The 18,942-nt window shown below is 36.0% G+C and overlaps 6 protein-coding genes across 7 annotated transcripts; 4 read left to right on the top strand and 2 right to left on the bottom strand.

The window, feature by feature from the left end:
* Positions 1-84: 84 nt before the first annotated feature.
* Positions 85-1,092, top strand: LOC105220059 (biogenesis of lysosome-related organelles complex 1 subunit 5). Its single transcript, XM_011196457.3, has 3 exons — positions 85-238; positions 295-566; positions 632-1,092. Exons 1-3 carry the CDS (start codon positions 217-219, stop codon positions 800-802), a joined length of 465 nt encoding a protein of 154 aa, XP_011194759.2. The 5' UTR covers positions 85-216; the 3' UTR covers positions 803-1,092.
* LOC105220055 (transmembrane protein 199) lies at positions 824-1,886 on the top strand. Its single transcript, XM_011196447.3, has 2 exons — positions 824-1,403; positions 1,481-1,886. Exons 1-2 carry the CDS (start codon positions 824-826, stop codon positions 1,759-1,761), a joined length of 861 nt encoding a protein of 286 aa, XP_011194749.2. The 3' UTR covers positions 1,762-1,886.
* Positions 1,887-2,308: 422 nt separating this feature from the next.
* Positions 2,309-2,943, top strand: LOC105220067 (ATP synthase subunit g, mitochondrial). The gene is made up of 2 exons (XM_011196470.3): positions 2,309-2,494; positions 2,561-2,943. Exons 1-2 carry the CDS (start codon positions 2,455-2,457, stop codon positions 2,818-2,820), a joined length of 300 nt encoding a protein of 99 aa, XP_011194772.1. The 5' UTR covers positions 2,309-2,454; the 3' UTR covers positions 2,821-2,943.
* Positions 2,944-3,667: 724 nt separating this feature from the next.
* LOC128920443 (uncharacterized) lies at positions 3,668-13,226 on the bottom strand. Of its 2 annotated transcripts, none has more exons than XM_054227701.1 (2): positions 12,745-13,226; positions 3,668-4,790 (listed from the first exon to the last, which is right to left on the bottom strand). In XM_054227701.1, exon 2 carries the CDS (start codon positions 4,786-4,788, stop codon positions 4,183-4,185), a length of 606 nt encoding a protein of 201 aa, XP_054083676.1. In that variant the 5' UTR covers positions 4,789-4,790; positions 12,745-13,226; the 3' UTR covers positions 3,668-4,182. The 2 variants fall into 2 exon arrangements, with proteins under 2 accessions (XP_054083676.1, XP_054083679.1); XM_054227704.1 differs by lacking the exon at positions 12,745-13,226 and adding an exon at positions 12,124-12,668.
* A 120-nt stretch (positions 13,227-13,346) lies between these two features.
* Positions 13,347-16,284, top strand: LOC105220074 (3-hydroxyisobutyryl-CoA hydrolase, mitochondrial). The gene is made up of 3 exons (XM_011196480.3): positions 13,347-13,507; positions 14,501-15,379; positions 15,464-16,284. Exons 2-3 carry the CDS (start codon positions 14,501-14,503, stop codon positions 15,734-15,736), a joined length of 1,152 nt encoding a protein of 383 aa, XP_011194782.2. The 5' UTR covers positions 13,347-13,507; the 3' UTR covers positions 15,737-16,284.
* Positions 15,952-18,742, bottom strand: LOC105220084 (conserved oligomeric Golgi complex subunit 2). The gene is made up of 4 exons (XM_011196492.3): positions 18,542-18,742; positions 17,414-18,472; positions 16,631-17,349; positions 15,952-16,562 (listed from the first exon to the last, which is right to left on the bottom strand). Exons 1-4 carry the CDS (start codon positions 18,626-18,628, stop codon positions 16,277-16,279), a joined length of 2,151 nt encoding a protein of 716 aa, XP_011194794.2. The 5' UTR covers positions 18,629-18,742; the 3' UTR covers positions 15,952-16,276.
* Between the last annotated feature and the right edge of the window lie 200 nt (positions 18,743-18,942).

Below are 18,942 nucleotides of genomic sequence, written 5' to 3'. Positions count from 1 at the left end.
CAATCAGCTCTTCTGACCAACTCTAAAAACATATATTTTGAGAGTAGTATTTTACTTTGTATCTTTATAGGATTGGATTTTGCATTTTGGAGCACATTATTCCATTCAAAGAATTTAACATTAACCCAAATTGTATTTAAACACATAGTGAATACCCCGATTACAATGAAAATACAACCCTGTCATATAATTTACTAATCTCATGTGACAAAGAAAATGTTAAGCCAGTTGGGACGAGGTTGGTTAATAATATTTAATTTTTGTAATGTAATCTTGCAATACCTTTTCACCTAGATTTATCCACTGCCGAGCAACGAATTTTGGATCACCGAGCCTTCGTAAATGGGGAAATAAACAATTTTCTGAATGAGTTTGAGTTGAAACGTAACGAAGTGGAGGTGGAAACGTTGTTCAAAGTTACTGAAATTATAGGCGACGTGAAGTACGACCTACATGAGCGGTGCATGGTTCTTAGTACAACATATTTAGAGGATTTAAATCTAGAAGTTAATAATTTGTTAATTGGTGTTGAAGGCTTCCTCACCAAGGTGGAATCACAGAGAAAGGTTAGAACAGCAGCTTCTCTGACACAAAGCTAACATTATGTATTAATACTTTGCAATTTTTATAGCCTTCCCAATCTTTAACCCAGTCTCGTAAAGATCGTGAAGAGAAGAAAGCAAATTTCCTTATAGAATTGGAACACAAATACAAACGAGTCAAGAACTCATTTGAAGAAAAGGAGGAAGAAATAGATGAACTTTATTCAGATTTACAAGTCAAATTGAACATACCTAAATAAGGTTGCTGTTACAGTGGCAAAATGACAAAGATAAGTATTGCTGATACCCGCGTTCGAGTACAACCGTCTCGGAAACTCTTGCAACTCATTGAGGAACATAAAGATATCATCACTGAAATTCCCGAAAATTTAAAAAAAGTTTTGAAAACAAATGGTTTTCATATTGAGAGTGGTATTGAGTTGCTTGGCTCAGATTCCATAAAAAAGGAAGAAATTGATTTGAAATTACTTCGACAAGTAGAAGAACTCTTAGATGAAGATGCACCGAAAGCCATTCCTCCAAAAGCAAATCGCAATAGCGGCGACCAAGAGACTGAATTAAACGCAGGAGGAGAGTTTTTATATTTATCTGATCTTCGTTGGGTCAAGTCGTGGTTAAAGCAACTACGTGAAAAGAAAGGATTGGATATTTATTTAAGTGATCTAATTGAAAATTGTCGCTTGCATTTGCCTATGAATGAAGTAATTGAAAGGAATCCAGAGCTCGAAGCGCGTTGTCAGCGATTACGTGAGCAACAACAAAATAGGGAGTACCTAGACATGACAAAAAACGTAGATGCAACACTGAAATATGTACCCGAGGACACCATAGCCTATCAGGGTATGTTATCAACGTCAAATACTATTAATTTCAATAATTAATCATTACACACATTAATTTGTATATTTATTTTACAGTTAAGGCCATGAATAGTCAAATGATTGCAGTATTACAATTTATATTTTCGGTCGCGGCTGGTTTTGTATTCGGCTTTTTAGGATTGGAACTTATTTTTGGTGGCATAGAGTTCGGTCTGCGTTTAGTATTAGGAATATCTTGTGCACTTGTAATTGGTGTTGCAGAAATGTATTTCCTTATTAAAAAACTAAACGAAGAAGAGAAAGCAATTTCATCGTTTAAAAAAACAACTGAGCCTGTGAAGAAGAATGAAAAAATTTTGAAGCCGCACATTGAATGAGCAAGTTCTTTGGGATTTATGACATATAATAAAAATAAATAAATATTATTGTGTATTCTACGTAGAGGACATAGTATTTTATGCCTAAATTGACTTAATAAAATATTGAAATATTTGTAAAACTAGGCATTTTGTGTGACTATCACTACCTAAAACCAAACTCGGATTCTTAAGTACGAAAAAGTGGCACTATAAAATCGTCTAAGAAGTGTTACTCTTCGTTAAACTCGAGCAATTCAAGAATTCTGCTGATGTAAAAGTTTCCGACTATATATCCGGTTCCACTTCGACTAGAATTTACCGCGGTCAAACAAGTATACCTAATATGTGATTTAGAAACTATGTATAATTTAAAATGCTATAATATTTAATACTAATTTATTTAACAGCTATAGAAAAGGTTTTTAAACCTATATTTCTTAATCGAATACAAAGTTTTTCTAAGTGGAATACAATTTGAGCCATCACTGTTAAGAACCGAGTTATACCCGGTTTAATGATACGAATAAAATACACTGTTATATTCCACTTTTTCAGCCCAAATACATTCCACCTTGTGGCAGTTTTTGACGTTTAGCTGATTTTTTCCACAAGACTTAAATTTTGTCTTCTGCCGCTACCACTATTAATTCTGAAAAAGTAATTTTTCTTTATTTACTGTAGTGCAAAGTACCGTAGCGCAAATTACAAAAAATGGCGAGCATTGCAACAAAAGGATCCACCTTGGTAAACAGTACGTATTTAAAATTTGTATGAAAATTTCGTAATATGTATTGTATTGTATTATATAATGTTGCAGAACTGCTGGTACAAGCTAGACCACAACTTGAAACTTTTCTTAAGTACGCAAAAGTGGAGCTAACACCACCCACTCCAGGTGATATTCCAGCTATTCGTCAAGGAATTGGTCGCCTCGTTAATGGTGCCCGCACTGGTGCATACAAAAACCTGACAGTGAAGGAGGCATGGTTAAACACACTTATCACTGCCGAGGTTATCTTTTGGTTTTATATTGGTGAATGTATTGGCAAACGTCACTTGGTAGGTTATAAGGTCTAAGGACTTTGTGTGTAGTCAAAATGTAAACAAAAACAATACGATATAAATGAAGCGAAACTGGATAACATCCAAGAATATGTGTTATATTTGAAATAAAGGGTATCGCATTCTTTTTGAAAACAACATGAAAGATTTATTTTAGTTTAACATGAAAATAAATTCCAGCAGAAATATCAACATCAGTTATTTCCTAATAGCGGTCGGAAGTTTTTCAGTTAAATCTATCATCCATTCTAAACAATTTTGTAATATAAAGAAGTTCGAACAAATGGAACCAGAAGCTGGTTCCTAGATGCCATCCCAGTATTGCAGTATGCAAATAATTTCTATACTACTTTTCAATAATTGTACGATTATGCTTTTTACAATAGAACTTGCAAAAAATATCAGTTCTAGAGAACTAGGGAAAGATTATGGAAAATATAAATCTACTATAATTGGACCCTGTGAAAACAGCTTAGTTGTTACAATTAATTGCATTCAATTATCACCACAGCCGGTTCAACATTCCCGGACGGATTTCCTATCGGCGATCTAACCATATTTTGATCGATAAGTAGAGCAAAAAATTATAATTATTTTTATTGTTTTACACATTCCAACGTCGCAAAACAACCAATATATATAGTGATATATAGGTAAGTTTACTAACCAATTCCACTGATTAAATTTTCAATTTGATTTTGATGCAACCTAAGCATGGGAGACATGTTGACTTCGTAAGAAAATTCTTATTGAGATCGAAATATAATTAATGACCTCTTCCTATTGTTTCCCAAATCATTTTATATAAATGCATGTACATATGCACATATATCATTGTTCACGTATATGCACCAGATATACTAGATACTTACGTAAATGTAGAGGACACTGAACGCACTGTGAAAGGGGGAAAGAAAACGCACTGATTCCAATATCGTTATAATTTTAATTTTAATTTTAAATTCTATTTCTCACAATAATAATTTTGTTTAATTCAGTTAAGAAAAAGGTTAAAAAATTCACTTTGACGTTGCACACACACACGAAACCACGGTCGCGGACGGCTATTTCTCACGTTGATCGGGTTTATCGGTCGAACCACTAAGGGCGCTGGCGAAAACGAAAAGAAGGACGATCCCGTTGTGGGCTATCCCTTTTGTAAACTTGTTTGCTGAATAAATGAGATGAACGTTGGTGATTGTGTGGTTGTTGTGTTGCATGCTGAGTGGTTTGTTATGCTGGGTTGTGTGTGTGCTGAGTGGTTTGTTACGCTGTGTTGTGTGTGTGCTGAGTGTTGATGGCGTGGTGTGTGATGTGATGTGCGGGTGATGTCACAAGGTGCTGTGTCATGTGAACATCCCGGCCCCCCTAGGCGGATTAATCGCCTAGAAGCCGCTGAAGCTGTTGTAACGTGTTAACTACTGCCCTCAATCCCGTTGAGCGTCGTTGCTTATACTGATGAGTTCGACGTGGCGGAGGGATTCGCAACTGTGGACGCAAACGTGGTCGCGAACGTGTGGTTTGTACGTATTCGTTGTGATTCTCTCCTCTGCGTTGGGCCAGATCGCGTTGTGGTCTGCGACGAATACGAGTTGTATTTTCTGTATCGGCTCGTTTGGGAAACCTGTGGAACATCGTATGATGTGGTCGGTGGCAGTATTGGCACATACTGTCGGCCCAGCAGTCGTTGGTGGCATGGTCGTCTGCCAAGCAGGTCATACAATGCCCATGAGCTCTTGCGATCTGGCGGCGTTGTGCTGGCTTCATGCTCTGGAAAATGGGGCATCTCTTAAGAGCGTGTGGGCGATGGCACAGACTGCAGCGTGGAGGCCCCTGATCCTCAATCGGCTGTTCTTCACCTCTATCCCTCGCTGCTGCGGCGGATGATGGTCCCATAACCCTTTGCGTCCTCGGCGCTGGGACGGGTGTCACGATCTCGGACCTCACTGTCTTGATGGTGTTCTGGCTCTCGTCTACATCCATTTCTATGGGAATATGAGATTTTATTAAAATTGACTTATAGTTTGGTGTAAAGTATTGTGGATGCGTATGTGTATATATACATGTATGTATGTATATATATATTGCTTAATTCTAGTCGCGCTTATTTGAATTTCTGTTTGCGTATACGAATTGTGAACGATTGTTTTTCGGATTTTGCGAGTGAATTGGCGGTATTGATTTTGATTAATTTTGATTAAATTTGTGTTTGATTTTGCGGTTTTTGTGTAAGTTGTTCTTCGTTGTTTGGAAGAAAACATAATTTAACGAGTGGTCGAGTTAATATGCCGGTTTGCGTTCGTACATCGACAACTCTTATGTGACCATCGGATCCTTGATGAACCTTTTCGATGCGGCCTAGCCGCCATTCGGTGGGAGGTAGGCATTCGTCCTGGATGATGACACATTCTCCCGCATTGGGTTCCTTTTGGGTGGTCTTCCAACGATGTCTCTTATGAAGATCTTTGAGGTAGTCTTCCTTCCATCTTTGACTGAATTCATGATGGAGAATCTTGATTCTTTCCCATCGATTTGTTAAATTAAGTGAGTCTCCTTCTGTCTCAGGTATGGCGAGAAGAGGAGCTCCTCTGAGGAAATGGCCTGGCGTGAGGGCGGTGAAATCGGAGGGATCTTGCGAGAGGGGTGATATGGGTCTTGAATTGAGTACGGCTTCTATTCGAGCGAGTAGTGTGGTAAACTCTTCATAATTGAATTTATGATTACCTGCCGTTTTCTTCAAATGGGACTTAAAGCTTTTTACTGCTGATTCCCAGAGTCCGCCCATGTGTGGAGAACATGGGGGTATAAATTGCCAATCGATCCCTTGGGGTGCATATTTATTGACAATTTCAGGCGAGACTTCTTTCATGAAGTTTATAAACTCCTTCTCTGTGGCTCTTTGGGCTCCGACAAAGTTTTTTCCATTGTCGCTCATTATCTTTGAAGGAAATCCGCGTCGTCCGACAAAGCGTGCAAATGCTGCAAGAAAAGCCGCAGTAGTCAGATCTGAACATAGCTCCAGGTGTACTGCCTTTGTCGTGAAACATACAAAGACAGCCACATACCCTTTTCTAAAAGAGGACGACCTTAACATTGAGGCCTTTATCTGGAAAGGTCCAGCAAAATCAACCCCAGTGATGGTAAAGGGGAGAGCATAATTGCAGCGTTCAGGTGGTAAGGCTGCCATTATCTGAGTACGCATCTTGTGTTTGTACATAGTACACTGTTTACACGTGAAGATCGTTCTTTTTATTTGTGGCTTTAGTCGCGGTATATAATATTCTTGTCGGACCATTTGTTGCATCAAGCGATGCTCACCATGCATTGTAAGCTGGTGGAGATATATTAGGTATAGATGAGTAAAACGGGATTTCTCTGGTATAATGATGGGATGTCGTTCGTTGTAACTAAGGCTGGAGTTCGCTAGTCTTCCATTTGCCCTGATTAATCCCTTAGCGTCCAAGAATGGGTTTAAGACGAGAAGTGAGCTTCTCTGTTCGAGAGGTCGTTTTTCAAGCAACTTTGACTTCTCTGGATTGAAATAGCGCGTTTGAGTGTATGTGATAAGACTAACTTTAGCATGTTGCAAGTCGGAATGCGTTAGTTGCACGCAAGGGTCATTTGGTATTCCTTTTATTTTTTGTTTAAGTCTTTGGGTAAATTTGTGCATATAAGCGATTACCCTTAGTGCTCTAGGAAATGATGAAAATCGGTGAAGAATATCATCCTCTTCGGGAGTGATATGAAAATTTTCAATTTTCCGACTTTCTGGCGGTATTATATTCCGAGCAGGAGACTTTGGCCAGAACTCTTGTGATTCTGTTAGCCATGTAGGACCGTTCCACCAGAGTGTAGTGCTGGTGAGGTGAAGTGGTTTACAACCTCTTGTTCCAAGATCCGCGGGGTTATCTGCACTTGCAACATGTTGCCATTTGGCTGGGCCAACTAAGTCTAAGATTTGCGATATACGATTAGATACATAGGTCTTCCAGGTATATGGTGGTTTTTCTAACCATGCTAAAACTATTTCTGAGTCTGACCAAAGATACATTTTGTGATCATTTAAGTTGAGATGGTTTTGAACTATTGAAATTAATTTTGCTAACAGAAGAGCACCATTCAGTTCGAGCCGTGGCAGGCTTAGTGTCTTCAAAGGTGCAACTTTGGCTTTGGCTACCAAGAGATGTGAAGATATTTTGCTATCGTACTGAGTTCGTACGTAGACCGTTGCGCAATATGCCTTTTCAGAGGCGTCACAGAACCCGTGTAATTCTACATTAATGTCAGGGGTGAAGTTAACCCATCGAGGGATTCGAATTTCTGATATGGTGTGTAAGTTGTTAGCAAATTGAACCCATTTAGTTAAACGTACAGGTTTTACCTGTTCATCCCATTCAGTGCCATCTTGCCACAATTCTTGAATGAGGATTTTTGCTTGAATCATTATTGGCGAAAGCCATCCTGCGGGGTCGAAAAGTTTTGCCACCGAGGAAAGTATTTGGCGTTTTGTAATGGCGGACATTGCAGATATTGACTCAATTGTATATGAGAATTGATCTGTTATCGCATTCCATTGAATCCCTAGAGTTTTGGTTGTGCTAGCCTTTTCAAATTTAAGAAAATCTGTATCTAATAAGTCTTCCTTTTTTATATCTTTTATTATTTCGGGGTGATTTGATGTAATTTTCTTTAGGGGAAAACCTGCTGAATTAAGTGCTTTGATCACTTGAGATAGTGATTTGCACGCTAATGGGATACTGTGGCTACCTGATAGTATGTCGTCCACGTATGTTTGTGTTTGCAACACAGAAGATGCTAAAGGCAAGTTTGGTTCACATGTTTTTGCAACTTCATGTAACGTTCTAATGGCCAAGTAGGGTGCGCAATTTATGCCAAAGGTTACTGTTTTGAGTTTGTAGTCGTTAATTGGACTATTGTTTGATTTGCGGAAGACTATGCGTTGAAAATCTTGGTCATCTTCGTGTACTAGAATTTGCCTATACATTTTTTCTACATCCCCATTGAAAACGTATTTAAACATGCGCCAATTTAGAATTAGCAACATGAGATCAGGTTGTAACGTTGGCCCTGTGTATAGTACATCATTGAGTGATTTGCCTGAGCTAGTACTCTTCGAGGCATTGAAAACTACTCGTACTTTTGTTGTAATTTTATCTGGTCTAATTACCCCGTGATGTGGCAGATAAAAAGATAGATATCTACCTTTAGATACTTTTTCATATGGTACAGTCTCTTCCATATGATTGAGATCAAGATATTCGTACATCACATCGTCATATGCTGATTTAAGCTCGCTTTTCTTTATCAGGCTTTTTTCCAGGCTTAGAAATTGCTGGACGGCTGATATTCTAGAGTGGCCTAAAGCTGTGGTTTCTGGAAAGGTTGGTTTGAATGGTAGTCGCACAACATAACGACCATGTTCGTTTCTTGTTGTTGTGGACTTGTAGTAGGCTTCGCATGCCTGGTCTTCTTCTGAAGGTTGGATAGTCTGAGGTAATTCTTCTACTTCCCAGAATTTTTTAAGTTCATTATTTAGATACTCGTTTGAGATATTTTCCACTTGAGTGGTGAAAGAATTTATTTTTTCAGTGACTTGGCCACTTATAATCCACCCAAAGATTGTATTTTGGGCTAACAATTTATTGGAGATTTTCTCAATACCTTCAAGAATTATTTGAGGTATTAAGTCACTGCCTAATAATATGTCGATTTGTGATGGGGTGTGACAGTTGGGATCTGCTAACTTGAGATGTGAGCATTTTTCCCAGTGTTTTTTATTAATTTCATAGCTTGGAAGCAAATTTGTTAGTTGCGGTAGAACGATGGCTTGCGCATCTATTCTAATATCCGCACTTGGAGATACTATGGTGATTGGGCATATTTTGTTGGAATTTTGAATAATTCTTCCGCCCATTCCCGAAATTTGGAAATTTGAATGTTTTATTGGCAGTTTGAGCCGATTTTGAGCCTTTGAAGATATAAAAGATCTTTGAGAGCCTTGATCTATTAGTGCTCTTAGTTTGAATAAATCACCCTTATGTTCAATGGTGATGACCGCAGTTGGTAACAGAATTTTGCTTTCATTTTCTGAATGAAGCGCTTGAATTTTTGCTGCTTTAGAGCAACATGGTTGTTCTTCCCTTTTTTCGGGATTTGAAATTTCGGGATTGTTTGATGTAGTCGTAGCGACTAACCCTGTGGTTTTATGAAACTGATTTTGCTTCATAGTTTGAAAATTTGTAATGTGAAGCAATGAGTGATGTCTTCGTTGACAATACACACAATTAAATTTGCTTTCACAGTCTTTAGTCGTATGAGCATTCGACAGACAGTTGATACAAAGTTTGTGTTGTCTGACAAGATTGTTCCTATCAGAAACGGATAGTTTTTTAAATCTCTCGCATGATCTTATTTTATGACCCCCCCTACAAATTTCACATAATGATTGCCGTTGATTATTTTGATTTGACACGAAGGAATGGCTTTTATTAACGTGTCTATTGTATTGCATATTATTGCTGGCTTGAGGTTTGAACGAGTTTTTACTCGATTCATTTTGATGGTTTGATACATTCATATTTTGGCTGCCCATTCGCTCAGCTATCTCGTACTGAGCAGCGAGGAATTTTTTCATTTGGTCCCATGTGGGCATTGCTCTTCTATCGTCAAGTGATTGTTCCCATCGTAGTAATGCAGCCTGAGGGAGTTTTTCTGCACAGATAGTTACTATCATATGGTCCCAATATTCTACGGGGGAATTTTGTGTTTTTAACACTGACAGGCAATTAGTCACTGTTGAGTAAAATTTTTGAAATTCCTGGCTGGTTTCTTGTTTAATTTTTTGGTAATGTAATATAGTTTTTATGGGATTTTCTATCATTACCCTTTTATTTTCATATCTTTCAACTAGTGCTTCCCAAGCCAGCTTAAAATTGTCGCCATTTATATCGAATTGCTTGACGATAATGCCTGCTTCCCCTTGTGTCTTGTACCTTAGTTGGAATAGTTTTTGTGCTTCTGCAAGTCTAGGATGGTTTATGTAAAGGGCTGTGAACATGTCCCGGAAGGACGGCCATTGTTCATAACATCCAGTAAAAACTTCAGTATCACAAGTTGGTACATTTAGATACATGCCTTTATCTAGGTCTTCTTTTGTTGTTGTGACTACTCTGGGTGGGGGAGTAGTGGCGCTATTTGGCCTTATTACATTTAATTGTTCGCTTATCATTCCATTTATTATTTCTTTCTGATCACGGCAATTATTTAATTTGGCTGTCGCCGAAGCTTTTATGTTTTCTGGGAGTTCAGCGTCGTCAGCTTCAATTACTGCATCGTACGCTGCCAGAAGGCGTGCCCATATTTCGTGGACACTTTCAAGTTTTGCCTTTAAAACTGATTCAGAGATGTCAGCGATAGGGGAAGCTTTGAATCTTGTGCAATAGCTTATAAAAGTATCACCTTCATTGATGAATTTTGATAATAAATGATCTTTTGATCTTTTTTGTTTTACACTCTGCTTTGAGCGTGTAGCTTCTGCAGGTGGGCCTTGTGTTTTATCTTCATCAGCCATTTTAGGAATTTCTAATGATATAGGTGTTCTTGGTTTAACCTCTTTTGATTTGTCGGATTGCATTTGATTTGTTTCGAATATGAAGCTTTTAGCTTAATATTGAATTATTTATTGAAATTCCAAATGAATTGAAAATTCTTCTTGTAATAAAACGTATAAGTAATTGAATTTAATACAATTAAAGATTATTGAAATTTGAGAATTTTTTTATAATTCATTGACTACAGATTTTATTTGCTGTATTTTTATATGTTAGACTTTTAAATTATAGTATATATAATAATTTCCGCATAAACCACATAAATAATAATAAGAATAAAACAAAATTGTGTTTTTTTTTTTTTTTTTATTAAATATGACTGAAAAAAAAAAATTTTTTACAGTGTACCAAATTATTTTATCTTTGTTCACTCGCACTTAATTTGTATATTTGTATCTAATAAGTTGAGAACGCGAACGAAAGGAAAATCGTAATAAGCAAAATGTTTATATGTTTTTTATTTGCATGTGCTTGCATATGCTTTATGCATGTATGTTTGTATGTTTTTTTTTTTTTGTTTCGTTCGTATCACTTAGCTTCGTATAATTGTTATATTATATATGTACATATGTAATGTATAACATATGAAGAAGTGCTGAAATGCATTTATGTATAAACGTGTTTATATATTGACAACCATTCGACGCGAACGCAGGAAAAATAAATTTGTATTTGTATGTATGTTTTACACAATGTAGGTATGTATGTAAAAAAAATTTTTTTTTGTAGAGAGTAAATGAGAGATTTGGTAATAGGTGATAGTTAATAATCATCCAATGTAAATGATGAGATAAAGGGTAAGGAAAGACAAGTATATATGTACATATGTATGTAGGAAGGTATTTATATTAATACCTTTTGATGAGAGCGCTGAGAAGCTGTATATAAGCTTTGTATAGGTATGTATGTAAATATGTATATATGAGCAAAGGGAGAGAGTCATATGTTTAAGGGCATATGTGTACATACATAAATGAAATTAGAGCTATAATATTTTTATTTTCTTTTATTCTTTTCTTCTGCCTTTGTTGGATTATTGTAAGCGATCCAGCTTGTTGCTTTAAAGCTCAAGGGGTATCGCAGGAGAATTTGCAAGTAGTGAATACTTGTCTTATAAATTGTTTTTTTTTTTTTTTTGGTGTGTTTGGGGACACGAATTTAACATCCAGGCAGGTAATGTAATTCACTTGTTCATTTATGTATGTACCATACGTTGTGTATATAAATAGGTATATATGTATATTCTAAAGGGTAAAAAATTTAGCAATATGTATATATGGATTTCGCGGCGAATATGCTCATATGTATGTAAGTACGACTTTTTTTTTTTTTTTTTTTTTTTTGCCTTTGCTTTGGTTGTTATGCACGATCCTGCTTGTTGCTATTTTTTAGCACAAGGGGTATCGCAAGAAAGTTGCAAGCATATAATACTTGACCTTTTTAAACTTTGTGGTTATTTTTTTTTTGTATAATGTAGTGGTGTGTTCAGAGACACAAACTAAGCAAATCGGCAGGACTGTACTTTTTTGATCAGTTATTTTACGTATATATAAACCGAACTTGCTGTTAAGTACAGTCTCGTGTTATAAAATAACGGTGTCCCGAAATACCGCTCAAACTGTAATTTACATACATATGCGCATGAAATTTAATCAAAAATTTTTGTAATATAAAAAATGGAACGGACTCACTTTTCTTCCGCCAAGGGTTTTTGGGCTTGTATATACATATAGTTATTGTTGCTTATGCTCTTTTCTTGTTTTTTGTCCAGCGCTGTCCTTGTTAAATGGTGTTTTCCTCCCTCGTTGTTTGCAGACTCCTGTGTTCTCCTTATGTATTATTTTGTTTTTGTATTAGTTTTGTGTTTGTTAAGTTGTTTTTTTTTTTTTTGTACCGCGCCCGCGCCCGAGTTTGTGCTTTATAGTTAGTTTTGTTTTTGTTTGTTTCTTGCCGTTTGTTGTAATTAGTTAAATTTGGTCACGTATGCAATTTCTTGTAATATATGTAGATATATATATATATTTTTGTTTGTATAAACATATGCACTTTTTCCCACTTTTATTTGTTCTATTACTTCTTTTTTTTTTTTTTTTTTTGTGTCGTTTTACACTTTCATTTCACTTTTATTTTGTTGGTTGCTTATTGCAACTATATCACTTGTCCAATTTCGATTGGACTTTTACACTTTATTTGGTCACTTTATTGTTTTAGAGGTTTGTATTTTTTTTTTTTCTACCTTAGGTGCCTTTCCGAAAGGCTCGAAGGACCATTTGTTCACGTATATGCACCAGATATACTAGATACTTACGTAAATGTAGAGGACACTGAACGCACTGTGAAAGGGGGAAAGAAAACGCACTGATTCCAATATCGTTATAATTTTAATTTTAATTTTAAATTCTATTTCTCACAATAATAATTTTGTTTAATTCAGTTAAGAAAAAGGTTAAAAAATTCACTTTGACGTTGCACACACACACGAAACCACGGTCGCGGACGGCTATTTCTCACGTTGATCGGGTTTATCGGTCGAACCACTAAGGGCGCTGGCGAAAACGAAAAGAAGGACGATCCCGTTGTGGGCTATCCCTTTTGTAAACTTGTTTGCTGAATAAATGAGATGAACGTTGGTGATTGTGTGGTTGTTGTGTTGCATGCTGAGTGGTTTGTTATGCTGGGTTGTGTGTGTGCTGAGTGGTTTGTTACGCTGTGTTGTGTGTGTGCTGAGTGTTGATGGCGTGGTGTGTGATGTGATGTGCGGGTGATGTCACAAGGTGCTGTGTCATGTGAACAATCATAAATAGGGTCTAATTTTTACGTATATGTAAATTAATCATAAGGCACGAACTTCTTTATTTCTTTCATATTGCACACACTGTGGCGAAAGACAACAAAAAGAAATAATAATCAAAACAGAACCGGTGAGAAAGTGTAATGTGATAAACGACCATAGAACACATTAACATAAGTGAAGTGATATAGTGTTCACGAGTAATATAAGAACAACAGCTTTTTGATTGCGCAACTAAAAGCAACTACCTATATTTACCTACGCAGGGGATTTAAGAATCGTAAGTTGGTTGGGGTCGCATAAATTACTGAATTATATGTATTAATTTTAAATCATTCATAAAAATGCAGGAGTTTATAATCAAGCATTTGGAAGTAGTTTGATTAAAGTGCGCAACGTGTGTATAAAAAATTTAAGATTCTTGTGTTAAGCTGTGTTTGCACCTATATGTATATGTGTGTGTAAAATTAATCTAATTCTATTCTTAAAATCATATAGAATAGCTCTGTAATGCAGTACTACTCATGTGAATATACTCGGGGTGTCGCATTTCCTGATTAATTTTAATTTAATCACGTTTTAAAGTTGGCGTATTAGCTTTGATCCTATTATTGGTTGAGTAAATAAAATAAAATATTCAACCCAGTATCAAATTTACGTTGTCACATGCTTGGCAGGCACATCAAAGTCGCTCCGGTATATAAATGCGACATTTTTGGGGAACCTTAGCATAATTGCGCTCTAATTCTGTATTAACTTTCGAGTAATATTTATACATGCAATAAAGTAAAAGTAATTTGAAGTCCTTATTTAATTTCAAGAATATGGAAAAACAAGGCGTGTTTATCTGGTTTGATACTAAAAATAATGTTATCTATTTTGTGAACTTTGAATCAAAACCACAACTACTCAGAATCTGTCACATACCTTAGCCCGTAACACAAGAAATTATGATTAATTAAAACATCTAATTTCCAAGACTTATTATGACACATTTAAAAATAAAATCATGAAAAATCCTAAGCTAGAAATTTTCTTAAAACTATCCGGATTAGTGCGCTTTGAATACAGTTGTGCAATAATTGGAATTTGACCATAATTATTTAATGTTAATTCAAATGTTGCTAAAAAATACATATACGATTACAATAAAACTCAGTAGATACCTCGATATGTGAGAATCAGTTATTGACTTTTATATATTCTATGTACTTTTTTTGTCACATATTTTAGCATCTGAATATATCCAATATTAAATAATGTCTTTTGTCAGATGCACCCAATACATCGAATAATATATGCCTTTGGTCATCGTACCTGCACCGCCCCACTACTTTCAAAAATGCATTTAAGCGCTTCTCTCACGTCCTCTCCCATGGACAAACGCAATATGTCTTCCTATGTTATAGCGACTGAATCCTCCGACAAGGGTATGATTATTCTCAATCGGCCAAATGCTTTGAATGCAATCAACTTGGATATGGTACGAAAAGTATACAAGCACTTGAAGAAATGTGAACTGACCAAATCGATGGTAATAATAAAAGGTGCTGGTGACAAAGCCTTCTGCGCTGGAGGGGATGTTCGATCCATAGTAGAAGCCGGACCCACCGAGGAATCAAAAGCTTTCTTCCGTGAAGAATATACTACAAATGCGCTAATCGGCAATTATATTATACCTTACATTGCCATTATCGACGGCATTACAATGGGCGGTGGTGTCGGTCTCTCGATCCATGGGAAATATCGTGTAGCCACCGAACGTACACTATTGGCAATGCCTGAAACAGCCATTGGCCTCTTCCCAGATGTTGGTGGTTCTTATTTTCTATCACGCTTGCCAGGAAAATTGGGTCTGTTCCTTGGTCTAACTGGTTTTCGTCTAAGGGGTGATGATGTATTAAAGGCTGGATTAGCAACACATTATTGTGAAAGCTCAAAGTTAGGGGATTTACAAACCGATCTGCTTAATTGTAAGGATGCCGATACTGTTCAAGATATTCTTGATAAATATAATTCACCCACAAACAAAGACTTCGTTCTGCAAGGTGTATTGGATAAAATTAACAAATGTTTCACTGCTAACTCTGTTGAGGAAATCGTTGAAAATCTGAAAGGAGATGGAAGCGAATGGGCAAATAAAACTCTTGAAGTAAGGACAATGTGATATAGGATGTATATGTATATGAAATATATTTATGTAAATATTAATACATTATCATCTTTTCATCTATAGATGCTTCAAAGAGTTTCACCACTCTCCTTAAAAGTCACTTTTCGCGAACTTGAGCTGGGCTCCAAACTTCTTCTGCCACAATGCTTGAAAATGGAGTACCGCATGGTTGTACGTCATTTGGAAGACAGTGACTTTAAAGAGGGAGTACGCGCTTTACTTATTGACAAGGATCAAAAGCCCAAATGGAATCCATCCACCTTGGAAGCGGTGACTGAGGAACGCGTGAACTCATTCTTCCAAAAACTTCCCGATACCGAAGAGTTGAAGTTATAAAAATATATAATTGTGTACAATAAGTTTCAAAGTTCGTGGCGAATAATGCCTGATTGCATTATTTATGTGTAACAATTTGATGTTTTATAATTTTCTAATCCATTTTTTTGCGTATTGAATTTACAAACCGTGTAACAAACATATATGTATGAAAGTAAGTAAGTATACTTAATTTCGAAAATAATGTTTGCGTAAATCTCAACACCAAAAGTATATAAAATGAAATGATGCATTTATTTACAAATTACGATATTAAATATAATACAGATTTTTTATATTTTTTGATAGCATAAATTAAATACTAAAGCATATTATTTTCTATAATTGTCACTGCACACCACATATAATTGATAAATACTATGACAATAATAAACAGTGCCTAACAATTAGAAGTGCGTACCAGGCATTGATTTCAAGCGGAAGTATAATTAACAGAACGTTTGTAAAATATAAATACAAATTGTCAATTAAATATTTAGTGTTAAATATTACATGCTCAGTAAATTCTGTATTTATCAAAATTAAACAAATTTGCTGTTCTTATTGATTATCTTTGGTTTCTTTCAATTTCGAGTTTGCTTCGACAATATTATTCAATTCGAGCAAGTCTTCCACTTGCGAAGGCATTAGACCCATTTTGGCCAATTCCCCCGTCCATGCAATGACATCTACGTGTAGTTGCAATCGTATTTTATCATCGTCCGACATCGTTGTTGCGCCGGTCGTTAGTGCTGCTGTAGCGCCGCTCTTAAGATTGCGTAAACGACGTAGTGATTCCTCTGTTTTTTGCACAGATGTAAGTACATCCTTGACGGCAACGTAATAACTAAACAGAAAAGGAATAAAGAACAATTAGCTCTCTTCTAATAAGAAACTTGGTAATAATTTACTTACTCTTTAGTTATTTTTGAGCATACTTTTAATAAAACATTGGTGGCAATAACATTTCCGAGTTGTGAACTTTGTTCGTTTTGAAATGCTTTCAATGAACGGAGCATCTGTTCAATGTATGGCGATGACTTTGCAGGTATATCCCGATTGGTTTTCCGATACAAACGCGGCAACTCTTTAACTTGACGCACACTTTCTATGCCACTTTCAGATATTAAAATGTCCACTATTGCAGCTTCAACCGTACCGAGATGGCTTTCAAGTGTTCCCCGCACATCGGCGATTGATTTTGCAATAATACTACAAAAGTCTGCATCACTTTGTAACTCCTGCGGCATATTTATTGCGATGTGTCGCTGTATTTGAGGCAATTGTCCGATAAGCACCTGTACATCTGCATACAATGCGATTAGTACATTCGTTTTGTTGATTTGAGGAGGTCCCTCCAAGTTGTTCACGTTTTTTGAACTGCTTTTTGTAATGAGCTGTAAAACGTCGGAGATCCACCGAGAAAGTCGTAGTAAAATTTGGACGCTTAGTTTGTAAAATTTTGGAAAAATCTCAGAGAGATAGACACCTTCTTTCCAACAATGTTCTATAGCTTTAGATGCGCTATTAAATGCGGCCAATTGATAGCCAATATTTACTACTTTTGATTTAGAAATCATCATATCTGCATGTAACAAAGGTACCAGCACCGTTTCAAACTCTCCAGCTATCTCCTGCAATATTATACAAATTCTATGAATTATGTTATGGGAGAGTTGTATCACTACTTTTTCCTACCTGAAAACATATTTGGAAATAAACTGGTAGATTCCACCGCGATTGGAAGCTTATCGTTTGTTTGTGTTGCTTGAAATCCCGCACCGCATTGTCATTCGCCAAGAGCTCTTCAATCTTTGACAAAAAGTCTCGTGTGCATTTATATTTCATGTAGAAAACGTCGGAATTACCGGGTGCAAAGATCGATGTCATATGAGTTTCCAAACGCATTTCTACATCCACCCAAAAGCTATTAACTAAAAAATTAAAACCGCTAAGTTTGTCTGTGTAGTGTGTCAAGCGTAGCAAATCGGTCATGTGGAGTGATATAAAATTTAAAATCTTTCCGTATATCCCTGATAAACCTTGTGGAGAGTTTTGCAGGCAATGTTCCGAAATATTAGCACTCATATAAGGTGCAACGATGTCTTCACGAAAAACTTGTTCTGCCATTGGACAAGCATCAAGTGTTATATAAATTCTTAAACAGCGCTCCAAAAGTTCCGAGCATGTACTATTGGAACTTTTCAAGGCATCATTAAAAAATATGCGCAATTTAGCAAAAACTTCATTTTGCAATCTTTCGGAATGTTTTTTCTGCTCATCCTTTAATAGATCCCAACAAAACTTTTGATTAAATTGCAATTGTATTAATTCAAGTGCTGCACGCTCCAAATCAATTGGTTTAAGGTTTTCTTTTAGTTGATGTTCTAATAAGCTTTCAAGCTTTTGCAAGGTTCCTTCCACTTTCTGATAACATTGCAAATTTCGCTTTTGCACACGAAATTGTTGCTTTTTCTCCAAATTATGACGAACTTCTGAAGCACATTCTTGGAGCAAAGCACGAATATTTTCGACTTCTTTACGAAACTGAAGCAAAGGATTTTCTATATCTGCAATGGATTGATCTAACCCAACTAGGTTTGCGGACAAACTCACAAAGTCAGCATAGTCTTCATTAATGAGATCAATCATAGAGGCCCGCAAATCTTTCAAATATATTCCCAAGTCATCACGCAGCTGTTCCAGACTTGGTGCATTTCGATTTTTATGCAAAAATTCATCGACGGAAAAGTTTCCCTGTTGAAAACAATAAATTTATATACATATATATGTACATAGATATATGCAATTAATATAAGCACAAACCTTCATGAAATCATTTTTGTCAAAACACAAAGACGTCGAGTTTTTGTTTCCATCAATTCTTGCAAAGGTTTTGTTTTGATCTTGCATTACTTTAAGATAGTTTACTAAACAATATATAAGAAATTATTATTTATTCTTTAATCGAACACATACAAAAAGTAAACAAATCTCTTTGCCACGAATGTCGGTATAATGATCAATTTTGACAGTATCCACAGCTGAGTTGAGCAATAGAAAAATCTAATGGTAAAACTCCAAACCGATTGTAAGCGTATGCGTAAACTTGAGCAATAATTGGATTGAATGAACATATATCGATTCGTGGATCTGAAATTTCGCATTAATCTACGATAATACTAGTAACTATATTATTGTTTATTATTAAAAAAAAATAAAAACAA

Source organism: Zeugodacus cucurbitae, chromosome 2, assembly GCF_028554725.1.
Source record: "Zeugodacus cucurbitae isolate PBARC_wt_2022May chromosome 2, idZeuCucr1.2, whole genome shotgun sequence".
In the NCBI taxonomy this organism is placed as follows: domain Eukaryota; kingdom Metazoa; phylum Arthropoda; class Insecta; order Diptera; family Tephritidae; genus Zeugodacus; species Zeugodacus cucurbitae.
Note: the sequence above shows the minus strand (reverse complement) of the source record. Positions and strands in the feature narration are given on the sequence as shown.